General features: G+C 49.9%; 1 protein-coding gene across 8 annotated transcripts in view; it reads left to right on the top strand.

Moving 5' to 3' along the window:
* Positions 1 to 22,025, top strand: part of MAST3 (microtubule associated serine/threonine kinase 3) — a 56,302-nt gene that overhangs the window by 1,499 nt on the left and 32,778 nt on the right. For 2 of the 8 annotated variants that reach the window (XM_083720188.1, XM_083720186.1), the window contains exons 2-3: positions 5,499 to 5,530; positions 8,653 to 8,730. In XM_083720188.1, the coding sequence (XP_083576314.1) occupies positions 5,499 to 5,530; positions 8,653 to 8,730 (110 nt within the window). Of the gene's footprint in view, positions 1 to 5,498; positions 5,531 to 7,306; positions 7,414 to 8,652; positions 8,731 to 14,917; positions 15,069 to 22,025 lie in introns of those variants that run through there. The other 6 variants (XM_083720189.1, XM_083720187.1, XM_083720192.1 and 3 more) reach the window with 3 other exon arrangements.

The following is a 22,025-nucleotide window of genomic DNA, read 5'->3' as shown; positions in this document are numbered from 1 at the left end:
AAATTTTGCACTCGGTTCTTCTGAATCTCGAGACTTCCCTCCTCCCCTCCGTGGAGTCATTTAGAAAGTTTTCCAACTCCATATGATAAGTCCATCTAGTCTACAGTCCTCCGTTAAATTCAAAGTCTTATGTATTGTGGCAGGAGCTGTTTGAAGCCTGTCAAAGAGTTCAAGTGTTCTTTCAAATAAAATCTCTATTCGTCCCAATGCTGGATTTACGTTTAAGCTAAACAAGCTCTAGTTTAGGGCCCCACTCTCTTGGGGGGCCCCAAAAAAATTAAAGGAAAAAAACAACTGAATGTACCCATTTCCAAAATATTATCTATCATCTATCTGTCTGTCTCTCTATCTGTCTATCTATCTGTCTATCTATCTATCTATCTATCTATCTATCTATCTATCATCTATCTATCTATCTGTCTATCTATCTATCTATCTATCTATCTATCTATCTATTCATCTATCTCTATCTATCATCTATCCAGCCATCTATCTATCTATCTATCTATCTATCTATCTATCTATCTATCTATGCCAGTACTGGATATACGTATAAGCTCAACAATCTCTAGCTTAGTACCACATTCTCTTGGGGGCTCCCAAAAAATTAAAGGGAAAAAACAACTGGATGTACCCATTTCCAAAATATTATCTATCATCTATCTGTCTGTCTCTCTGTCTATCTGTCTATATCTATCTATCTATCATCTATCTATTCATCTATCTCTATCTCTAATCTATCCAGCCAGCTATCTATCTATCTATCTATCTATCTATCTATCTATCTATCTATCTATCATCTATCTATCTATCTATCTATCTATCTATCTATGCCAGTGCTGGATATACATATAAGCTCAACAATCTCTAGCTTAGTGCCACATTCTCTTGGGGGCTCCCAAAAAATTAAAGGGAAAAAACAACTGGATGTACATTTCCAAAATATAAGATAAAAATCAAATGAAATAAAAGCTACACACAGCAACCGTGTTTTGTGTTGTGTAGGCTCCTCGGATATAAGTCATGCCCCCTGCCTGCTCCCTCAAATATCCCTGCTTTGCTCCTTTCTAGATATAGGGTGCCAACATTCTGCTATTTATCATTATTAGTAGTTTGCATCACATATTGACACCTCTGATTATTTCTTGTTCTAGCAAGCTTCTACAGACTAGATTAGGAATCTTTGTCTATTGTGCTTCTAAAGGAACTTTTGTTCTTGCCAAACGCCAGTGTGTTTGCATTATTCAGTTTGTTGCGAATAAAAAAATCATATTACCATTAAATCACCATTATTTCACTATTAACATACCTCTTCTTAATTGTATTTCAGTTCAACCATTACATATTTTGTGGTGTGCAAATGGCGTGAGATACCTATTTGGTCCATCAATGACCATCTAGCATATATTCAACACAAAAAAACAGCGACAATTTGTTGTTGACGAAGGACAGCTGGACATATAAAAGGCCCCATTACCTTCGGGAGCCGAGGGCCGCATTGAACCTCAATCCGGCCCTGATTTGTCCCATTCTCTGTTGAGGTTTTGATGCTCCTGTTTTTCCCTTGCCATCTCTTGCACAGTCCAATAATTTCGTCTCCCCTCGTAGGTTATCTTATCATCTTTCCAGCATCTTTGCAGCTGCTGTAGTGAAAACAGTCTTTTCGGTTCCTTCGGTATCTCTGCACCTCCAATTCCTAAAAAAACCCTGGCTTTGTAACAAATGTGATTTTTGAAACATTTTTCCCATGCCATTTTATATCATCTCAAGTCCGGAAAGGTGGGAGAATTGGCGTTAGGGAGAAGCCTGCTGGGCCTTTACTTCAAACCGGCCACCAGAGGCCACTGGTGAGCTACGGCGGAGGAAACAGGCTGTGCCAATTGCCCTCCCCATCTTGTGTGTCCACCCCCCCTTGGCTGTGTTTGTGTGTGTGTGTGTGTGTCTGCTACACAGACAACCTTGCAAGCAACTGAACTGCCTTGGGCAAAAGTCCTCTCCATATTGCCCTGGCCCTGATTTGAAAAATAAAATTATACTAATCACGGAACCCGTGGCTTCAAGCGACAATAAAGGAGATTCTGATGAGGACTAGCTAATGAGGGCACAGTATGGTTTCCGACTGGGTGGCGTTGAGATTCCTGCACGACGGAGGGTTGGGATGGATGACCTTCGGGGGGCCCTTTCCAACTCTACGAAGTCCTAGAATTGTCAGGCTTGGAAGGGAAGCCAGAGTCATCTAGCCCATGGGGAGGCAAACGTAAGGCCCGGGGGCCGGATGCGGCCCAATCGCCTTCTCAATCTGGCCCACGGACGGTCCGGGAATCAGCGTCTTTTGACATGAGTAGAATGTGTCCTTTTCTTTAAAATGCATCTCTGGGTTATTTGTGGGGCACAGGCATCCATTCATTCATTTATTTATTTCAAAATATAGCCCGGCCCCCCACAAGGTCTGAGGGACAGTGACCCCTGGAGCCTAAGCTATAGCCTGTTTAGCTTATATGTAAATCCGGCACCGGCATAAATACTGTAGATAGATAGATGATAAATACTGTAGAGATATAGATAGATAGATAGATAGATAGATAGATAGATAGATAGATAGATAATATTTTGGAAATTTACTTCCAGTTATTTTTCCCCTTTAATTTTTTTTTGGGGGGGGCCGCAAGAGAGTGGGGCCCTAAACTATAGCCTGTCTAGCTTATACGCAAATCTGGCACTGGCATAAATAGATAGGTAGGTAGATAGATAGATAGATAGATAGATAGATAGATAGATAGATAGACAGACAGACATATAATATTTTGGAAATGTACATTCAGTGTGTTTTTTCCTTTAATGTTTTTTGAGGCCCCCCAAGAGACTGGAGCCCTAAGCTATCGCTTTTTTAGCTTATACGTAAATCCGGCACTGGCATAAAAAGAAAGAAAGAAAGAAAGAAAGAAAGAAAGAAAGAAAGAAAGAAAGAAAGAAAATATTTTGGAAATGTTCTTCTAGCTATTTTTCCCCTTTCAATTTTTTGGGGACCCCCAAGAGAGTGGGGCCCTAAGCTACAGCTTGTTTGGCTTATACGTAAATCCGGCGCTGCTTCTACGGTTCGGTGAGCTGTCTGGGTATTTGGGGAGGGGGTGGCCACAAAGTTGCCCCCTTGTCCCCGATTCCTTGAGAGCCCCCCACTGCCAGCACCCAAGGGTGCCTTGTGTGTCTGTGTGTACCAGGAATCGGGGGTGATGCTGAGGACATCCTTTGACCCTGATCGTCCCTGGCAGCCCCCCAGGCTGCCTTCTTTGCGCCCGCTCAGCTGTCCGAACCCCAACATGGCAAAGCGAGGAAATCGCTCCTGACATTACAGACAATTTCGCTCCTTCCTTTGGGGAGGGAGGAAGAGGACAGGGTTTTGTCTGTCGCACTTCAAGCAATAACACGGGGCTAACAAAATATATATAACCTGTATCGTTTCACCGTTCTTCAACAGAGAATCTATGATGGAGATGCAAGTGATAAAATAAATCAGTTTTGTAGGAGCAAAATTAGAGAGTCCATCAATATCACAGAGGCAACACAAGCCTTTCAATGGTCCCGATCCTGTAATCTTGCGATAAGAGAAGCTCCGAGCGTCGCAATTCTTAAACAGAGAATACGTAATAGAATCAGGGTGGATAAAAATTGTTTTTTAAAAAAGGATTTTTAAAATTTAAATCAGATTTTTTAAAATTTAAATCGGATTTTTAAATTAAATTCTTTTGGAGGAAAAACCTTTCTAAAGATTTTTTTGTTTAAGTTACGTTATAGTCCAAAAGGCTATTCATTAGGAAATAAGGATTTGCTTTAAGTTTTTCATGCGTGCTCAAACTCAGTCTAAGCTTTTTTTTTTTAGAAAATCGTTTAACCACATCAGTTAGCAAACATGGATACATATGCTATAACGTTATTGTTTTAGTTAAATGAATTGTTTAACTTGTTATTAAGGAAATGGTTATTTTTCTCCTTCCAATCAAGTACAGCAGAAAAGTTGCCCCAACAGAAACAGTCAACTTATTAAACCTCACCATAATTTCACAAATATCTTTCCATGTATTTCTAACGGTATGACCAAATCAGTCATTTTTTTAATGTAACTGTAAAAACTGCTCTGAAAATTTATTGTTCCAAACACAAAACCTTCGTCTGCTTGTAAGAATGAAGATTTTACCAGCAAGAAAAATCCGATTTAAGTAAATAAAAATACTCTGCATTTTGGGATGGAGATATATATATTATATATATTATATATATATATAATCATTGATTTTTACCCACCCTGCTTTGGGAGTGACAACACACCTCCTGCTCTTATCATCGATTCAACGACCTTCGCCCCACACCTGGTGGCAGCGTTGCAGGGAAAGTGCACCGTGTTCTCTGTGCCCTGGGGCAGTCGCTCTGCACGTGCTCAGGAGGCAGTGGCTGGGGGGGGGCAGAAGGCAAGGCCTTTGGTCCCAGGTGGGGCAAGACAGAGAGATGCTCAGCTCAGCAGTGTCTGCACTGGTCGGCAGCAAGGCTCTCTCCCACTGCCTTGCCGGTTTGCAAGCAGGCAGACTTCCCCATAAATTCGCATTCTGCATGAAACAATTGTCCAGTAGCACCTTAAAGGTAAAGGGACCCCTGACCGTTAGGTCCAGTCGCGGACGACTCTGGAGTTGCGGCGCTCATCTCGCTTTATTGGCCGAGGGAACCAGCGTACAGCTTCCGGGTCATGTGGCCAGCAGGACTAAGCCGCTTTTGGTGAACCAGAGCAGCGCATGGAAACGCCGTTTACGTTCCCGCTGGAGTGGTACCTATTGATCTACTTGCACTTTGACGTGCTTTCGAACTGCTAGGTGGGCAGGAGCAGGGACCGAGCAACGGGAGCTCACCCTGTCATTGCGGGGATTCGAACCACCGACCTTCTGATCGGCAAGTCCTAGGCTCTGTGGTTTAACCCACAGCGCCACCCACGTCCCCCAGTAGCACCTTAGAGACCAACTAAGTTTGTTCTGGGTATAAGCTTTCATGTGCATGCACACTTCTTCAGATACTAATTTGTGTTTATTTGTGCTTCATATTTGTAAAACCAATAATAATAAAAAAAACCTTAGAGGCATTGAGAGCAGAATGCGGGAAACCAGTTTTTTGGGGGAAATTGTATTAAATCTGTCTGAATCTGTGGCTGATTCGGTAAAATTTGGGAAACCGATTTGGAGAAAGAGAAAGAAACTCAAGGCGCTGGTCCTCATGCTTCGGACAAAAGGCTAATTCAAACAAGGAGCTGCCTCCAAGCCAGTGTCGCCTGCACGGGCTGGCAGTGACGGTTCCAAAGATGAATTCTCTAACCACTGAGCCACAACCCCCCATAAGACGGCATGCCTCTCCCATCCTGCAATGAGCTGGGGTTTGAGGGGTCTAAGCGAGACCGAAGGGGTGGCTGCAAAGTCCCGGTGGCCTCATCCTGACCGTCTTTTCCCTTTCCTTTTCCGCAGAAGGAGCTGAGCCTGCCTCGCCGTGGGAAAACGTGAGTGGGGGGCTCTGCCCCGCGTTTCGGGTTCTGCGTTGCGGCGCTCAGGCTTCTGTCTCCAACGGTGGGCACCCAGATAGATGCCTCTGGAGGGCCCACAAGCTGGCCAGGCTGGCTCGCTTTAGGGGTTTCCTGGTGCCAGAGTATTCCAATAACAATAATAATAATAATAATAATAATAATAATAATAATAATAATAATTTATTATACCCCACGATATGGTTTGAAGTTCATATCATGATATCGGTGATATATGATACCTGGTGATATATTGCAAATCACGATATGTGAGTCTGTGTTTTCTGGGATAAATCTCAATGTGGGGGAAACTGTGAAGCCCCAATAGCTCCATCCTTATACCAGACATCGGGATATTTAGCTGGTGATATAGTGCGATGTTGAAAACCTACACCATCCTTATTCAGACATCATGATATATCAATATATTGTGATGTAGAGCCGGCGATTTAGTGCTATATTAGAAACAAGCTCCATCCTTATCCAGAATTTGTGCTATATCAATATATCGTGATATTTAGCTGGCGATACAGCACAATGTCGAAAACAGCGCCATCCTTATTCAGACATCATGATATATTGATATATCACAGTTTGGCTGGTGATACATCACAAACCAGATACTGTGCAGCCCTACAAACGATCAATCAATCAATCAATCAATCAATGGGATATACCACCAGAAACAGTATCTAGGCCTCTTTTCAAGAGCTTTGCAGGGGGCTGGACTAGATGGCTCTGGTGGGCCCTTTGGGCTCTGCAGTTCTATCATTGTTATACATTTTCCGGACGCCCCCCCCCCCCCGTCATATTATAAAGCAGCTGCGTTCTGTGTTCCAAACCAAGCCGTGATGGCAGTTGTTTTCATTTTGTTTTCCTATGCAATAAAAAAAAAAAAAATCGGCGCAAGCAAATTCCTGTTCCGAAAGTGTGGCCCGCAGAGAAAAGTTCGGGGACCCTCGAAAATGTCGGAAGAGCTTTTGGATCGGGCCCACTTCGTCCCACTTCCTTTCCTCCCAGGAGCCAGCTGGAGCGGCAACTCCTCCCCACTTGCCATTCCCAGCCAATAGGGACTCGAGAGGCATGACGGTGCCTCGCCCTCGAGAGCCTGCGAATCGGTGCCCCTTTGCCCTCTCATGTGGCAGGGAGTTCCAGAGTTCAGCTCCCTGCGGCTGCGCCTTTTTAAGCGATAGTTTCTCCCAACCTGTTTCCGTGTCGGAATCGCTTTAGAGATCGGTTCTGGTGGTGATTTTCTCGCTCGTGCATTCCCCGCGCTGGGGAACCCAAGAGAGCCTCCGCTGCTGCCAACCCGTGTGCGCACTACAGAGCCAGACGAACCTCCGTACTGTACACGTCTCTTGTCTACGGCCACGCACGGCACTGGCACTGAAATTTGTGGGTGCCCGGCCCCTTGGTGGGGAATTTGGTAGGTGCTCGGGCACCCATTGCCCCCGGGCTTTGGCACCCATGCGCCCGCCCCTCTTGAGAGCGTCGTCGCGCAGAGCCTTTTCCATTAGAAAGGTCAGGTCCCCGGCGGGGACGCGCGCCTTTCTCCAGAAACCTGGCGACCTGGCGCCTCGTTGCTTGCGCTTTTTTAATTCCTAAGGGGCTGCGGCGCGCGCTCCAACCACCCCCACCCCAGGGCTTTTCTGTCCCTCCCAGTCCCTCTTCTCCCTCCCTCCCTCCCTCCGAGGTGGGGGGGGGAGGAGGAGGGCCGGGTGGGCGGGCGAGCGAGCGAGCGCCGGGGGAAGCCGCGCCAGGCAGAGCGCGGCGGACGCGCCGTCGGGGCAGCGCGTTGCCACCGCCGTCGCCATGCAGGCGCGCCGTGCCAAGCTGAAGATCCCTTCGCTGACCTTGGTGGAGTGAGTTTGGGGGGGCTCCTGTGCACCCCCGCTTGGGGAGAGGGTGGGGAAACGGGGGAGAGGTTCCAGCGCCGGCAGGCAGCGCCCCGGGGGCGCTTGGAGAGGCGCGCACGGCGGAGCGCTCGCTTGGCACCGAAAGCTGGGGCGGGGCTGGGGCTGGGGGTCTTTTTCTCTCTCGCGGCCCCTCTTTCTGCCTTCGGGGGATCCCTGTCCTCCCTCCCCTCTCCCCTCCTTCCAACCCGGGGTCTCCAATGACGCACGGCTCGGTTGCCAGGGAACCGGCTGCGGAGGGAGGGGGCGGCGGTGATTCCCCAAAGAGAGAGAATTTAAAAAAAGGGCTCTCCGTGGCTTCTCCCACTCCAAAGCGCGCCTCCGCCTCCGGGGAGGGTCCCGCAGAGCTCATGGAGCCCACCCCGGGGCTGTGGCGCCCTCCGCAAACCTGCCAGGCGGGTCCCCGTCCGTCCCACCCCCCACCCCGACTCGAGAGAGGGTTGCCCGGGCGGTGCCACTAGCTACCTGGGAGGAGCTCCGCTGCTCCGCTTTCCCCTGATGCAATTTTATTCCGATTGAAAAACACGCAGGCAGCAGATGCGTGGCTGGCGGGGCTGGAAGAACACCACCTGCTGAACCTCCGCCTGCCACGGGGAAAGAAAAGGCGTTTGGGGTAGGGGTGAGAGCGCCCGGGGCCTGGCAGTCTGGGGTTCAAGTCCGCTCCCCCCCTGAAAATCACTCTCTGAGCCTGACCTACCTCTCAGGGTTGTTGTGCAAGAAGAACCAGCCTCTCCACTTTTGAGCTCCAAAAAGCAGGGTATAAATGTAACAGTGCCGCAGCCCCCAAGCTTGGGGTATTAAGAGGACCTCTGGGCATGGGCAGAGTGCTCCCCGCCCCTGTCGGCCCAGATCTTACAAACCTGGGGGCTTTCCAAGATCTTGTCACCTGCGCAGAGCTTTCTCTCTCCCCCTCTCCCCCAATACCCCACTGCCCCCCAATTGGGGGTCGCTTGGGGCTTCAACGGCACGGTGCCAAGGCAGCGCTACAGTTCCCTGTTTTGGGAATCGTAGCTCTGCGATGGGATATCCCTGGACGTGTAAGGAGCTGTTGTCTCTAGATGGGGGGTGGGTGGCAATGGACTGGGACCCTATCACTGCCCCCTAACTCATATCCTGTGGGGTGGGGTTGCGCCTCTGACCCCTATTCACACCGCGGCCTCCTTCTCCTTCGCTCTCTTCCTTCTGCAGCCTCTCCCCCGGGAGCCAGAGTCCGACCCTCCTCAGCCCCCTCAGCCCTCTCAGCCCCCTGGCGTTGCACCCCTGGAGGTAAGAGACCCTAACTATGGGGAGATGTGTCTTTTCCGTGCAGTGGGAGGGGGGAAGGAATATTATGTGCTATTATGGGGTGCGCCGCCACCCACACCCGTGTTGCGAGGCCGGGTGCCGAGGAAACACTTTCCTGATTGCTCCGCCGCTCTTGACAAAAAACAAAAAAGGCAGTGTGGTGTAGTGGTTAGAACCGCAGTCCAATCCCCTGCACCCTCTCTCACACCACAAATGCAGCCTGGTCTACCTCACAGGGTTGTTTGTACGGAGGAAAGGGGGCAGGCGATTCTGATTCCTAAAAACAGAGCCTCCATGGACAGGACCGGTCTACCTGGTGGCAAAAAATAGGCAGTTCCTCCCCTGGCCTTGTTGGCCTTAGCTGCTTAGCCTCTGCAAGGACTGGGAGGGTGGGCTAAGATGTCCCCCCCCCTTTGGGCCTGATCCAGCAGTCCCAGCTAGCGCCGCTGGGGCTTCTTGCTGTGGCCAGTGGGAGTCAGGGCCGGATTTCGGTTTGATGTGGCCCTCAGCTCCTGAAGGTAATGGCGCCCTTTCTATGTCCAGCTGTCCTTTGTCCACAATAAATTGTTGCTGTTTTTGTGTTGAATAGATGCTATATCAGGCATAGGCAAACTTGGCCCTCCAGATGTTTTGGGAGTACAGTTCCCATAATCCCTGACCACCGGTCCTGTTAGCTGGGGATGATGGGAGTTGTAGTCCAAAAAACATCAGGAGAGCCGAGTTTGGGGATGCCTGTGATATATGGTCATTTATGGACCAAATAGGTATCTCAAGAGGGACGCAGGTGGCGCTGTGGGTTAAACCCCAGAGCCTAGGACTTGCCGATCAGAAGGTCGCGGGTTTGAATCCCCGCGATGACGGGGTGAGCTCCCGTTGCTCGGTCCCTGCTCCTGCCAACCTAGCAGTTCGAAAGCATGTCAAAGTGCAAGTAGATAAATAGGTACCGCTCCGGCGGGAAGGTAAACGGCGTTTCCGTGCGCTGCTCTGGTTCGCCAGAAGTGGCTTCGTCCTGCTGGCCACATGACCCGGAAGCTGTACGCCGGTTCCCTCGGCCAGTAAAGCGAGATGAGCGCCGCAACCTCAGAGTCGGCCACGACTGGACCTTACGGTCTGGGGTCCCATTACCTTTTAGGTATCTCAAGCTATTTGCACATGTTGCCGTGCAACCAGTCCATGCAGAATGTCGGCACCCTATATATAAAGGAGCAAAGCAGGGATATTTGAGGGAGCAGGCGGGGCCCATGACTTACACCAGAGGAGCCTACACAACGCAAAACACAGTTGCTGGGTGTAGGTTTTATTGTATTTGTTTCGTATCTTATATTTATGTACATCCAGGTTTTTTCCCCATTAATTTTTTTGGGGGCCCCCAAGAGAGTGGGGCCCTAAGCTAGAGCTTGTTGAGCTTATACGTAAATCCGGCCCTGGCGGGAGTTGTAGCTCAGCAGCACCCGGCGGTCCAAAGGTTCCCAGGGCCGAGGGAGGAGTGGTCGCCGTGGGGCAGGCAATCTCCCCGTCCCTCTCCGACTCCTTGGCCAAGGCCGCTACCTCCTCCGATGGCCTCGCAGGGCGGATTAATGAATAACGCGAGCGCCTGGCAATTTCTCCCTGTCTGAGAAAGAGAGAGGGAACGTAAGTGCATGTGTTTTGATGGGCGCAGCGAAGAGGGAAGAGGCGCTGTAACAGCTGGCAGCCCTGGGCGGGCAAAAGGAAACGTACTTGACTTGCTTGCTGTTTTTATTTGAATATTTGCGTGTTCTAGAATCTCCATGGCTGGGGTGGTTAGGGCAGATGCTTGGCATGTAGAAGGGCCTCAGGTTCAGGCCACCTGAAACCTAGAGAAACCTAGACAGCCGCTGCCAGCCAGTGTAGGAAGAATACTCCGCTCCGTGGCCTGGCTCCGCTTCTGTTCAGTTCAGACAAAATATTAAAATACAGTAATGCATCAGACATTAAAAGCTTCCCTAAACAGGGTTGCCTTTAGATGTCTTCTAAAAGTCAGTTGCTTATCTCCTTGACATTTGAAGGGAGGGCATTCCACAGGGCGGGCGCCACCACCGAGAAGGCCCTCTGCCTGGTTCCCTGTAACTTCTCTTCTCGCAGTCAGCGAACCGCCAGAAGGCCCTTGGGAGATGGACCCAGGTGTCCGGGGTGGAGACGCTCCTTCAGGTCTACTGGGCCGTTTAGGGCTTTCAAGGTCAGCACCAACCCTTTGAATTGTGCTCGGAAACTGTACTGGTAGCTCTGGAGAGCTTTGAGACTTCCCCCTCCGCTCAGCGGGCGGCCTGGATTCGCACCCAGCTCCAGAACTGGCTCTGCCTTTGCAAAATCAAAGCGGACAGCTGGCCAGAGGTGTCCTTTCCCCCCTCCCAGAACTCAGTCAATGCTGCTCTTATGAAACGATTTCAGGAATCGACCCTTTCCCCTGCCTAACCCTCATGGCCGGCCGAATTGCGGGAGTCCTTTTTCCTCTTCTCTGGGCCTCATGAGGGACAGAAACTTGAGCTTGGGGCAAAGGAGGCGTGAGGCAGACACACACACATCCCCCTAGTTTTTGCATCAACTCGACATTAGGAAGAACTTTCTGTAAGAGCTGTTTGTCTGAAAAATGTTGGCCTCTCCTTCCTTGGAGGTTTTTAAGCAGAGCTTGGATAGCCATCTCTCTCGGATGCTTTAGCTGAGATTCCTGCGTTGCAAAGGGGGTTGAGATGGATGACCACTGGGGTTCCCTCCCCAACCTGCCAATGTCTCCAAAGTCCCAACTTCCTGCTACAAAGAGCACCAGCTCTTGGAACAAACAGCGATGGCGGTTTTGGAAAGAGAGTTTCACATCTGCAACCTTTATGCGCTGCGCGACAGGGGCAGGGAGGGGGGCTGGCATGCGCCGCAGGACTTCCTGTGCACGAGGGAGGAGGGATATATATGTGCCTGCATGCGCAGCCCGGCTCTCTGCCATCCCCCCCCCCCCCGCGCAGGTCAGCTGGACAACCGTTGCCATGGAGAGGCAGCCTTCAACCGCTGCTGGCTTGGCGGCAGAGTCGGCAGTCGCCTTGGCCCTCCGCCACCCGGCTTGCCTGGCGGCTGCTTCCCCCCACAGTTGTCATGTGTTGCACAGAGAGAGAAGGAGAGAAGACAGGGAGAGAGAGAAGGCATTGTGGCATGGATGTGTGTCAGGGAGACCTGGGTTCAAACTCACAGGAGTCTTTTCCCCTGCAACTCCAAGGGTTTAAGACTCCTTCCTTCCTTCCTTCCTTCCCTTTCCTTCCTTCTCTTCCTTCCTTCCATTTCTTTCTTTCTTTCTTTCTTTCTTTCTTTCTTTCTTTCTTTCTTTCCTCCCTCCCTCCCTCCCTCCCTCCCTTCCTTCCTTCCTTCCTTCCTTCCTTTCCTTCCTTCCTTCCTTCCTTCCTCCCTTCCTCCCTCCCTCCCTCCCTCCCTCCCTCCCTCCCTTTTCTTTCTTTCTCTCTCTCTCCCATGTTTTTCTCATCACAGTAGCACTGGCTCATGGGTTGTGTAGTAACCCGCTTTGCTTTTTAAGGCCACAGCTCTCCCATCGCTGCAAAACTGCACCGTGGGCTTTGTAGTGATTTTACTTGGCTTTGGGTTTTCCTATCACAACGATGCCGGCTTCTTGGGTTCTATAGTCTTGGGCCTGCAGAGCGTTCCAAACTTTTCATGTCGCCAACTCGCTTTTTTAGACACGCATCCTTTCACGACACAGTAATTCAGTTTTGCTTTGGCAAACCCAGAGGTTAAACTAACCCCCTTATAAAAGTTACAGATAGGTAGCCGTGTTGGTCTGCCATAGTCAAAACAAAAAAAATTCCTTCCAGTAGCACCTTAAAGACCAACTAAGTTAGTTCTTGGTATGAGCTTTCGTGTGCATGCAGAGTGTATCTGAAGAAGTGTGCATGCACACGAAAGCTCATACCAAGAACTAACTTAGTTGGTCTTTAAGGTGCTACTGGGAGGAATTTTTTTGTTCCCCTTATAAAAGATACGGCTGCAGCTGTACCTATGTATCTGCTTGCGCTGGTGTGCTTTTGAACTGCTAGGTTGGCAGGAGATGGGACCGAGCAACGGGAGCTCACCCCGTCATTGCGGGGATTCGAACCGCCGACCTTCCAATCTGACTGGGTTTCCCCAGCCACTCTGGGCAGCTTCCAACAAATTAAAACACAGCAAGACTTCAAACATTAAAACCTTCCCTCCACAGGGTGCCTTCAAATGTTTTATAAAAGCCAGATACAGCGGTACCTCGGTTTAAGAACAGCCCTGTTTACAAACTATTCGGTTTACAAACTCCGCAAGTAGTGTCCCGGTTTGCAAACTTTACCTCGGTCTATTGGACAATGGAGGACGAGATGGTGGGACAGTGTTCTCGAAGCTACCAGCATGAGTTTGACCAAACTGCGGGAGGCAGTGGAAGACAGGAGTGCCTGGCATGCTCTGGTCCAGGGGGTCACGAAGAGGCGGACACGACTAAATGACTCAACAACAACAACACCTCAGTCTACGAACAGAATTCGAACGGTGGAAGGGCACCAGCGGCGGGAGGCCTCATTAGGGAAAGCACGCCTCGGTTTAAGAATGGTTTCGGTCTAAGAAAGGACTTCCGGAACAGATTAAATTTGTACACCAAGGTGCCACTGTAGTTGTTTATTTCCTTGGCATCTTGTGGGAGGGTGTTCCACATGGCAGGCGCCACCACCGAGAAGGCCCTCTGCCTGGTTCCTCGTAACTTCGCTTCTCGCAGGGAGGGAACCGCCAGAAGGCCCTCGGAGCTGGACCTCAGTGTCTGGGCTGAAAGATGGGGGTGGAACCGCCTGAAAGCCCCCTATCCCCCTGTAGCTTCCGGCCACTGCTGCCTGCAAACATAGAGGGCAAGGAAGAGCCATCATAGTTGGCAGCCATTGGTAGCCAGGCCTTCTCCATGAGTTTGCGAAATCTTTGAAAGCCATGCAGGTTGGCCGAAGCGCGTTGCATGCTTTCACTATGTGCATACACGAAAGAGCCTTTTCTCTGATCTCTGTCCTGATTTTCCCAACCTTGCGCTTCAGGGAGCGCTAGCAGAGAGGAAGGAAGAAACCCTTTTTCTCTGTGCATCGTGCTTTGTTGTCGTTGAGTCGTTTAGTCGTGTCTGCCTTTTGTGACCCCCTGGACCAGAGCACGCCAGGCCCTCCTGTCTTCCACTGCCTCCCACAGTTTAGTCAAACTCATGCTGGTAGCTTCGAGAACACTGTCCCACCATCTCGTCCTCCATCGTCCCCTTCTCCTTGCGCCCTCCATCTTTCCCAGCATCAGGGTCTTTTCCAGGGAGTCTTCTCTTCTCATGAGGTGGCCAAAGTCTTGGAGCCTCAGCTTCAGGATCTGTCCTTCCCGTGAGCACTCAGGGCTGATTTCCTTAAGAATGGATAGGTTTGATCTTCTTGCAGTCCATGGGACTCTCAAGAGTCTCTTCCAGGACCATAATTCAAAAGCATTAGTTCTTTGGCAATCAGCCTTCTTTATGGTCCAGCTCTCACTTCCATACATCACGACTGGGAAAACCAGAGCTTGAACTATACGGACCTTTGTTGGCAAGGTGATGTCTCTGCTTTTGAAGATGCTGTCCAGGTTTGTCATTGCTTTTCTCCCAAGAAGCAGGCGTCTTTTAATTTCGTGACTGCTGTCACCATCTGCAGTGATCATGGAGCCCAAGAAAGTAAAATCGCTCACTGCCTCCATTTCTTCCCCTTCTATTTGCCAGGAGGTGATGGGACCAGTGGCCATGATCTTCGTTTTTTTGATGTTGCGCTTCAGACCATATTTTGCGCTCTCCTCTTTCACCCTCATTCAAAGGTTCTTTAATTCCTCCGCACTTTCTGCCATCAAGGCTGTGTCATCTGCATATCTGAGGCTGTTGAGATTTCTTCCGTCGTGCTATCCTTTTGCAAACCTCTCTCACGTCGCCTCTTCCTCGCCGCCTCTCTAAACTGGAAAAAAACAACAACCCCAAACGTTGCGCGTTTTCCCGGACCCGCCGCATCCCCGGGATCGTTTCGGCGGCCCATTTCTGAACCGTTTCCAACCGATTCCCCGGCGCACGTGGGAAAGGAATTCGGGGGCGGGCGGGGGTTGGTGTGTTTGTGTGTCTCTCTGCGCGCAAAACTCGGGAGGTGGCGCTGCGGAGCGCCCTGGGCTGGGAGGCCGGCGGCCCTCGGAAGGCGGTGACGGCGCCCCGCGGGAGGAGGAGGAGGAGAAGGACCCGGTCGGTGGCCGGCGATGTCGGACCCCGGCACTTGGGGGGCCCCGCTGGGCGCCCTCAGCCAGCGCTCCAAGAGGTAACCAAGGCGGAGGCGCGCAGCCGAGGAGCCAACGGAACGCTTCCGGGCGCAATTACGCACCGAGCGGAGCTGCTTTTTGGAGAGGGAGGGAGGGGAAGACGCGCCTCGCCGGAGGGATGGGGGGGGGAGGTGTTGCTTGCGGAGAGTTTGTTCTCATCATCCCCCGGGGGGTGCATTGCACAAACAACCGCCCCCCCCCGCACGGGTGCTTTTTTGGGGACGTTCCCCGGCGCGCCAAGCTTGCAAAAAGGTTTAACAATCACATACCCAGAGGCGCCTCTCCTCTCTCGCCTGTGTGTGTGTGTGGCGGGGGCTTTTGTGCAGGAAGCCCCCCCCCCCGAAATATCATCTTGTACTCTAATTTCTGGGCTGTGACTTTTATTATTATTAATATATTATCCACCCGAAGTTCTTCATCTCCTTTCTTTGTGTTTTATCTCTCTCTGAGAAACAGGTTGGCTGTTTCTCCTTCTTCCTCTCCCGCCTCCCCCCCCCCCCCCGTTAATCTGTGTGCGCTTGTACAGATTAGGACATAATCCCCTCGGCCAGATTGCGAGGGAGGGGGGCTGGTTTGGACCCGGAGCATCCGAGGTCACCGATCTCCTTTGGTGCTCCAACTTCCTTCCCCCTTCCCACAAAAAAAGGCAATGTGAGGTTTAAGGGGAAAATTCTTTCCCCAAACTCCCAATTTGTGCCCTAAAATGAACCCTGGACCATTGGTGGGGGGGGGGGCGATTTTTCTCGTGTGAGGGGCAAGGCTGGTTCCTGACTCAAGCTCCAAGGATGTGGAGGGGGGGCAGAATTCCAGGAATGGGGAGGGGGAGGAGATGACTTTCAAGGATGGCCCCTCTGCTGCTGGAGGCAGGAATGAGGTCCAGTCGCTGCTTTTCGCTGGTTGAACTGGTTGGCCACTCTGAGGACAGGAAGACAGACTGGATGGGACCCCCCCCCTCTGCCCCCTTGGGTCCTGATCCATCAGCCAAGCTCTTCTCGGTTGCTTAGAATTCCTCAGTCGAGCCTCTCTGAGCAAGGGCAGTCTACCTTAGGACAGTAGAGACGCGAGGCTTTTTTTTGCTCTCGCATTCCGCTTGCTGGTTTCCCTTTAGGTGGCCATGGTGAGGACAGGATTTTGGGCCAGGCAAACGCGCCTTTGGGCCTGATCCTGCTGCCACAGGGGGCTCCTCCTAGGTTCTGACCCGCAGCTTAAAAAAGGTATTGGATCAGTTCAGTGGTTTTCAGTGGCCGCATTGACTGCATTCTCATATACTGTGTTACTTCATGTTACAGGCGCTTCAGGTTACAGACTCTGCTAACCCAGAAATAGTGCTTCAGGTTAAGAACTTTGCTTCAGGATGAGAACAGAAATCGGGCTCCAGCGGCACAGCAGCAGCAGGAGGCCCCATTAGCTAAAGTGGTGCTTCTGGTTAAGAACAGTTTCAGGTTAAGTACAGACCTCAGGAACAAATTAAGTACTTAACCTGAAGTACCACTGTGTGTGTGTGTGTGTGTGTGTGTGTGTATGCAGTATATGTTTTTATTTGATTTTAAAACGTATAAGCATATAACAAAATCAATTAAAAACCCATAAAATGCTCAGAATCTCAAGACTTCCCCCCACAACTCTTAATAACAATGTTTAAAACTACATATCTCAGTTCATATCCAGATTTTTCCATCGGTCTGAATTGTCCATAGCTTTTGTTACTTTGCAAGGGTGGTTAAAACCCTGCTAATGTTTTCACCGGGCCACAATTGTCTTGTAAATAAATGTCTTCTCCATTCACTGTCTAGGCAGTAGATGCAGAACTGCACTTTGCTCTGACTTTTGGGCGTTTGATCGGTCACAGTGAGGCAGGGGCACGAACAGGAATATTTGGGGGGGGCAGGTAAGACCCGCCCCACATAACTGATCGCAAGATGCGGCGCACGATCACCATTGAAATGGCAATGCCCATCAACTTTGGGTATTAGTGTGGCCACCTCAAATATTCTATTGGAGGAGAGGCGAAGGGACTTCGGCCCCTAGGAGCTGGCCTCCTGTGCTGTGAGGACAGGTCTGGATGAGGCCCTTTTGCCCGGATCCAGCTGCTGCAGGGTTTTCCTTTTGCGACAGAAAAAGGAGGCAAATATACTGTCGATTATATCCGAGAGAGCGCTGTGAACTCCTTGGCCAGGCTTTGAATAACTCTTGCGATGTTGCAAAGACTTTGGATATATTGGAGAGGACTATCTCAATGAGCTATAATATGCAGTTGATTAAGATATTTAAAGGACCCACAGAGGAGAGGAGGGAAAACTGAAGATTCGGAAGAATCCTTGTTCTGTTTTGAAATTTAATTGTGTTAAATGTGTGCGGTTTGTTTTGTAAAACCAGTAAAAATCATTTCGAAAAGAAGAGGAAAAAGGAGGCTATTCGCATCACGCACAGTTCAACTACGGGGCGAGATTTAGCGATGAGCATCGACTTGGATGACTCTAAAAAGGAGATTATACAAATCCAGGGAGGATCTGTGGCTACTGGCCAATGGCTCTGTTGTCGCTTCTACGGGCAGGAAATGCCTCTGATGATGCGCTAAGGTCTGGGTTTCGGGCTTCCGTTTTGGGGCATCTTAGCGGACCCTCTGAGGACAGGAGTCGGGGCCAGATGCCCTGATCCAGCTCCTGCGGGACTCTCCTTACCTTCACTTTGTGGAGAGGTAAGATAAAGGGGTCACACTTGCCCCATGGAGCTATGATCCCTTTTGGGCGTAGATCAGTGTTCGAAATTCGCCAGGCGATTTTGCACCTTGTTGGTCTCTGCCATTTTGGGGGTCCTTGGATCTGGGCGCTTTCGCACACTAATACCTCCCCGTCCTGTAGAATTCCATCCCTTCTATTTTATCCGTGCTGCCGGAATGGATTTCGGAAACCGTATTGAAAAATAGCGACCCACAAATCCGGCCCACAAATGGCAAGGAGGCGTTCCGCTTTGGCAACCAGAACCCTGGTTTAAGGAGCCATTTATCTGAGTTTCTAATGCTTTTAAGATACTCCCACCTTCATCCAGGTGAAATAATAATAATAGTAATAATAATAATAATAATAATAAGTTTATTATTTACACTCCGCCCATCTGGCTGGGTTTCCCCAGCCACTCTGGGCGGTTCCCAACAGAATATTAAAAACGCAGTATAACACCAGTCATTAAAAAGCTTCCCTAAGCAGGGCTGCCTTCAGATGTCTCCTAAAAGTCATATAGTTCTTTATCTCCTTGACATCTGGTGGGAGGGAGTTCCACAGGGAGGGCGCCACCACCGAGAAGGCCCTCCGCCTGGTTCCCTGCAACCTCACTTCTCGCAGGGAGGGAACCGCCAGAGGGCCCTCAGGAGATGGACCCTGGTGTCCGGGGTGGAGACGCTCCTTCAGGTCTACTGGGCCGTTTAGGGCTTTCAAGGTCAGCCCCAACACTTTGACTTGTTCTCTTCCCATCTCTGCCATTGAAAACTCGCTGCATCCTAAAAATTTGCTGCTGGCCCCCTTGGGGCTTTGGGGCTGCTGCTTCCACCTCTGAGTTCAGCCTCTGCCCCAAACATCTCCCCTCCAAAGTAAACCCACCTGGGTCAAAGGTTCTAGGATCCGGATCGTATTGTTTTAAAATAAGATAAATCTAAAGGTTTTTGGGCCTGAGCCTTTGACGCATTGTCTGGCTCCGTTTTGCAGCGATTGGGAACTTCCTTTTTGGTTTTGAATCGGCGGCGGATCCTTTCGCAAGCGAAGCGTCTCTGCACCACGAGCGGAAGAGGTGGCTGCGCCTCTCTCTTTGCAGGCGGGCCTCTGCCCCTTAATTCCTTCTTTCTTTTACACACCCCTCTGTGAGAAATTTAAACTGCCAAACTCCCCTCCCCTCCTCTTTTTTTGGCTAAGTCTCCATACACAGCATACTTTTAAAGCACTCGGCTTCCCCCAAAAAGAAAGCCCTGTGAACTTTAGTTTCAGGGTGCTGGGAATTGTAGCGGCGCGAGGGATAAACTGCAATTCCCGGTATTCTTTTTCTTGAAAGGCGCAGCTTAACGTTGGCTTTGAGATGTGAGGTTGGTTTTCGTTCTATAGGGAAGTTTTTTGGAAATCACCATTCTCGTTTTGAACAAGCGGAGCCTGTTTTTTTATTCCTCTGCTGTGAAATTGAGGCGGTCCATAAATGGAACTGAAAGGGAATAAACTGGCGATCGATTAATCGGCAAATCCCGCGGTTGGGAGCGAGGAGTGGGCTGTTCTCAGTGGCTGTTAGCTCTCCAAGGTCGGAAGCAGTGATGCTTTTTTTTTTTTTAACTGGGAAAGAGCCGAGTTCGAATCCCCACATGCCCCTCGGAAACCAGCCGCCGCCTCTTCTCAGCCCGGTCTACCTGGCAGGGCCGTTGTGCGGATTAAGAACGAGGAGGCGCAGAACCAACACCCTTAATTTCCTCGGCCGATGAACGCGATTGAGGAGCAGGGTGTGGGGTGGGAGGCAGCAAAACCGCACTTTGGAAACATGGGCTCGGTAAGTTGGCAACCCTCGGGCGCAGAAGCGCCGGGGCCAGCCTGTGCATTTGGCAACGGTTGCTGCTTTTGCCCCCGAAGCAACTGGGATCCGCTTGTGTGTGAGAGAGGCCAAGATCCGCAGAGGAAGAGCCTCCGTTTCCTGTTTGCGCGGCTGACGAGAAAAGCCCTGGCAGCTGCTGTGCTCTGTGCAACAGAGCCGATTTGATCTTCCCTCTTTTCGCCTTCCTCCAAATGTCGGGAATGGGCTGCGTGGCTCAGTGGTTAGAGCACGTGTTTCTCTTTATAACAATAATACATTTTTATTTGTATCCCGCCCTCCCCGGTCAAAGCTGGGCTCAGAGCGGCTAACAACAGGTAAAAACAGCACAGCGTACATAAAATCGCACCATCAAGTAATTAAAACACATTCTAGAATCAATTCAGAATCAAATTAATGGCAGCCATTGGGTTAGAGTTTATATAAATTAAAATAACCATTATTGTACATCAATTAACTCCAGTTTACATATAACTTATAACATTTAACTTAGACAGTATGTACAACACATACGATACACACCACACACACTGGAAACTATTATTATTATTATTCAACATAGTTACACCACAAACACCAACTTCCGGTTCTCCTCATTGTGTCGTTTTACATTTTGCTGATCTGTACACAAATTCATTGTCGTCGTCTTCCTTTCCCGTTTATTACAAAGAAGATTTTATTGTATACTCTCTCTGTCTTTCAAGATTCATTCTAGGTCTGCCAGGAGATGGATACTATCGCAGTCGTTTTTAATATATTCCTTAAATACTGCCCATTCTTTATTGACTGAACGTTGCTCATCTTCTCCCTGTCGTCCCTGCGAGTTGTAAATATCCTGTCATTTTCGCCTGCCATTCCGGTTTGGTGGGGATGTTATCGCCTTTCCAATTCTTTGCTGTTAAAATTAAAAGGGGCTGGGGAGCGACCGCTTTGGGTGCAAAATGGGGCTTGGGTGCCAATTCTGTCGAGGGCCAGAACCCGCAGGGAGTCTCTGCGTCCCGTCGGTTTCCTGTGCGCCCGACTTCCCCCTTCCCTTTTCCCTGCCGGCGGTTACATAACCGGACAACAGCCGGCTCTGCTTGCCCTGGGGTGCCCTCAGCACCCTGTGATATAACCGGGCATCTCGCCAGAGACGGGCACCTTGCAGAAAGTTAGGGTGTTGGGGTTCTAGTCCGTTTGTTCTGTTCTAGTCTAGCTGTGGGTTAAACCACAGAGCCTAGGGCTTGCCGATCAGAAGGTTGGCGGTTCAAATCCCTGCAATGACGGGGTGAGCTCCCGTTGCTCAGTCCCTGCTCCTGCCAACCTAGCAGTTTGAAAGCACCTCAAACTGCAAGTAGATAAATAGGTACCACTTCGGCGGGAAGGTAAACGGCGTTTCCGTGCGCTGCTCTGGTTCGCCAGAAGCGGCTTAGTCCTGCTGGCCACATGACCCGGAAGCTGAACGCCGGCTCCCTCGGCCAATAAAGCGAGATGAGTGCCACAACCCCAGAGTCGGCCACGACTGGACCTAATGGTCAGGGGTCCCTTTACCTTTTTAGTCCATTTGACTTCCAAAATGTCCGGAAACCAAGGTGCGGCTTCTGATTGGCGCAGACGTCCCAGAAGCAATAGCCAACAGCTGCATCGGACGTCCAGCTTCGGAAAAACATTCGAAAACTGGAACACTCACTTTCGAGTTTTCAGCATTTGAGAACCAAGGTACCACTGTATATATATAAAAACCCCACAGAATTATTTACAGGCAATGTAATTCCCTGCAGGGAAACTTCGATTCTAATCTCAATCGTAGTTCCAGGCTGCCACTGTTGGACTGTTGAAAGCTGCCGTCGTGAATTGCTTTTCAACATTAGGTGTTAATTTTGATTTTTATATTTGCGGACATGGTCTTTAGTCGGGGAGTGTACTTTTCCACGAGTCTGCAGACATTAGCACTGCCCGTTGTTTGGATTATTTTCATTATCTCGGACAGAGATGTTCTCGGATGTGAAAGACCCCGGGGCTTACGGGTATAGGGCGGTTCACACATTTAATTAATCGCCAGTTGCTTTAATTATTTTATGTGGCTTGGACACAGATGTGACTGGATACCTTGACAGCTCCAAATAAAACGCCCTTTTGAATAATGATTAAAATGTATCTTGTGGTTTTATTTTGGAACTTTGCTGAGAACCACCCTGCGACTTACGGGCAGTGGAATAGGGGTTTGAAATTTACAAATTCCAGCCGAAAGCTAGGAATCTGTGTAGACTGCCTGTGCAGCTGGAGGTTCCATTATTATTATTATTATTATTATTATTATTATTATTATTATTATCATCATTATTAGATCTGTGAAGGGTGCTGACAGCTGCCTCTCTGGGGGTGGGGTCTCCCCCCTGAAATAACCCTTGCAATTA

Source organism: Podarcis gaigeae (assembly GCF_964106915.1).
Source record: "Podarcis gaigeae genome assembly, chromosome: 18".
Classification (NCBI taxonomy): Eukaryota; Metazoa; Chordata; class Lepidosauria; order Squamata; family Lacertidae; genus Podarcis; species Podarcis gaigeae.
Note: the sequence above shows the minus strand (reverse complement) of the source record. Positions and strands in the feature narration are given on the sequence as shown.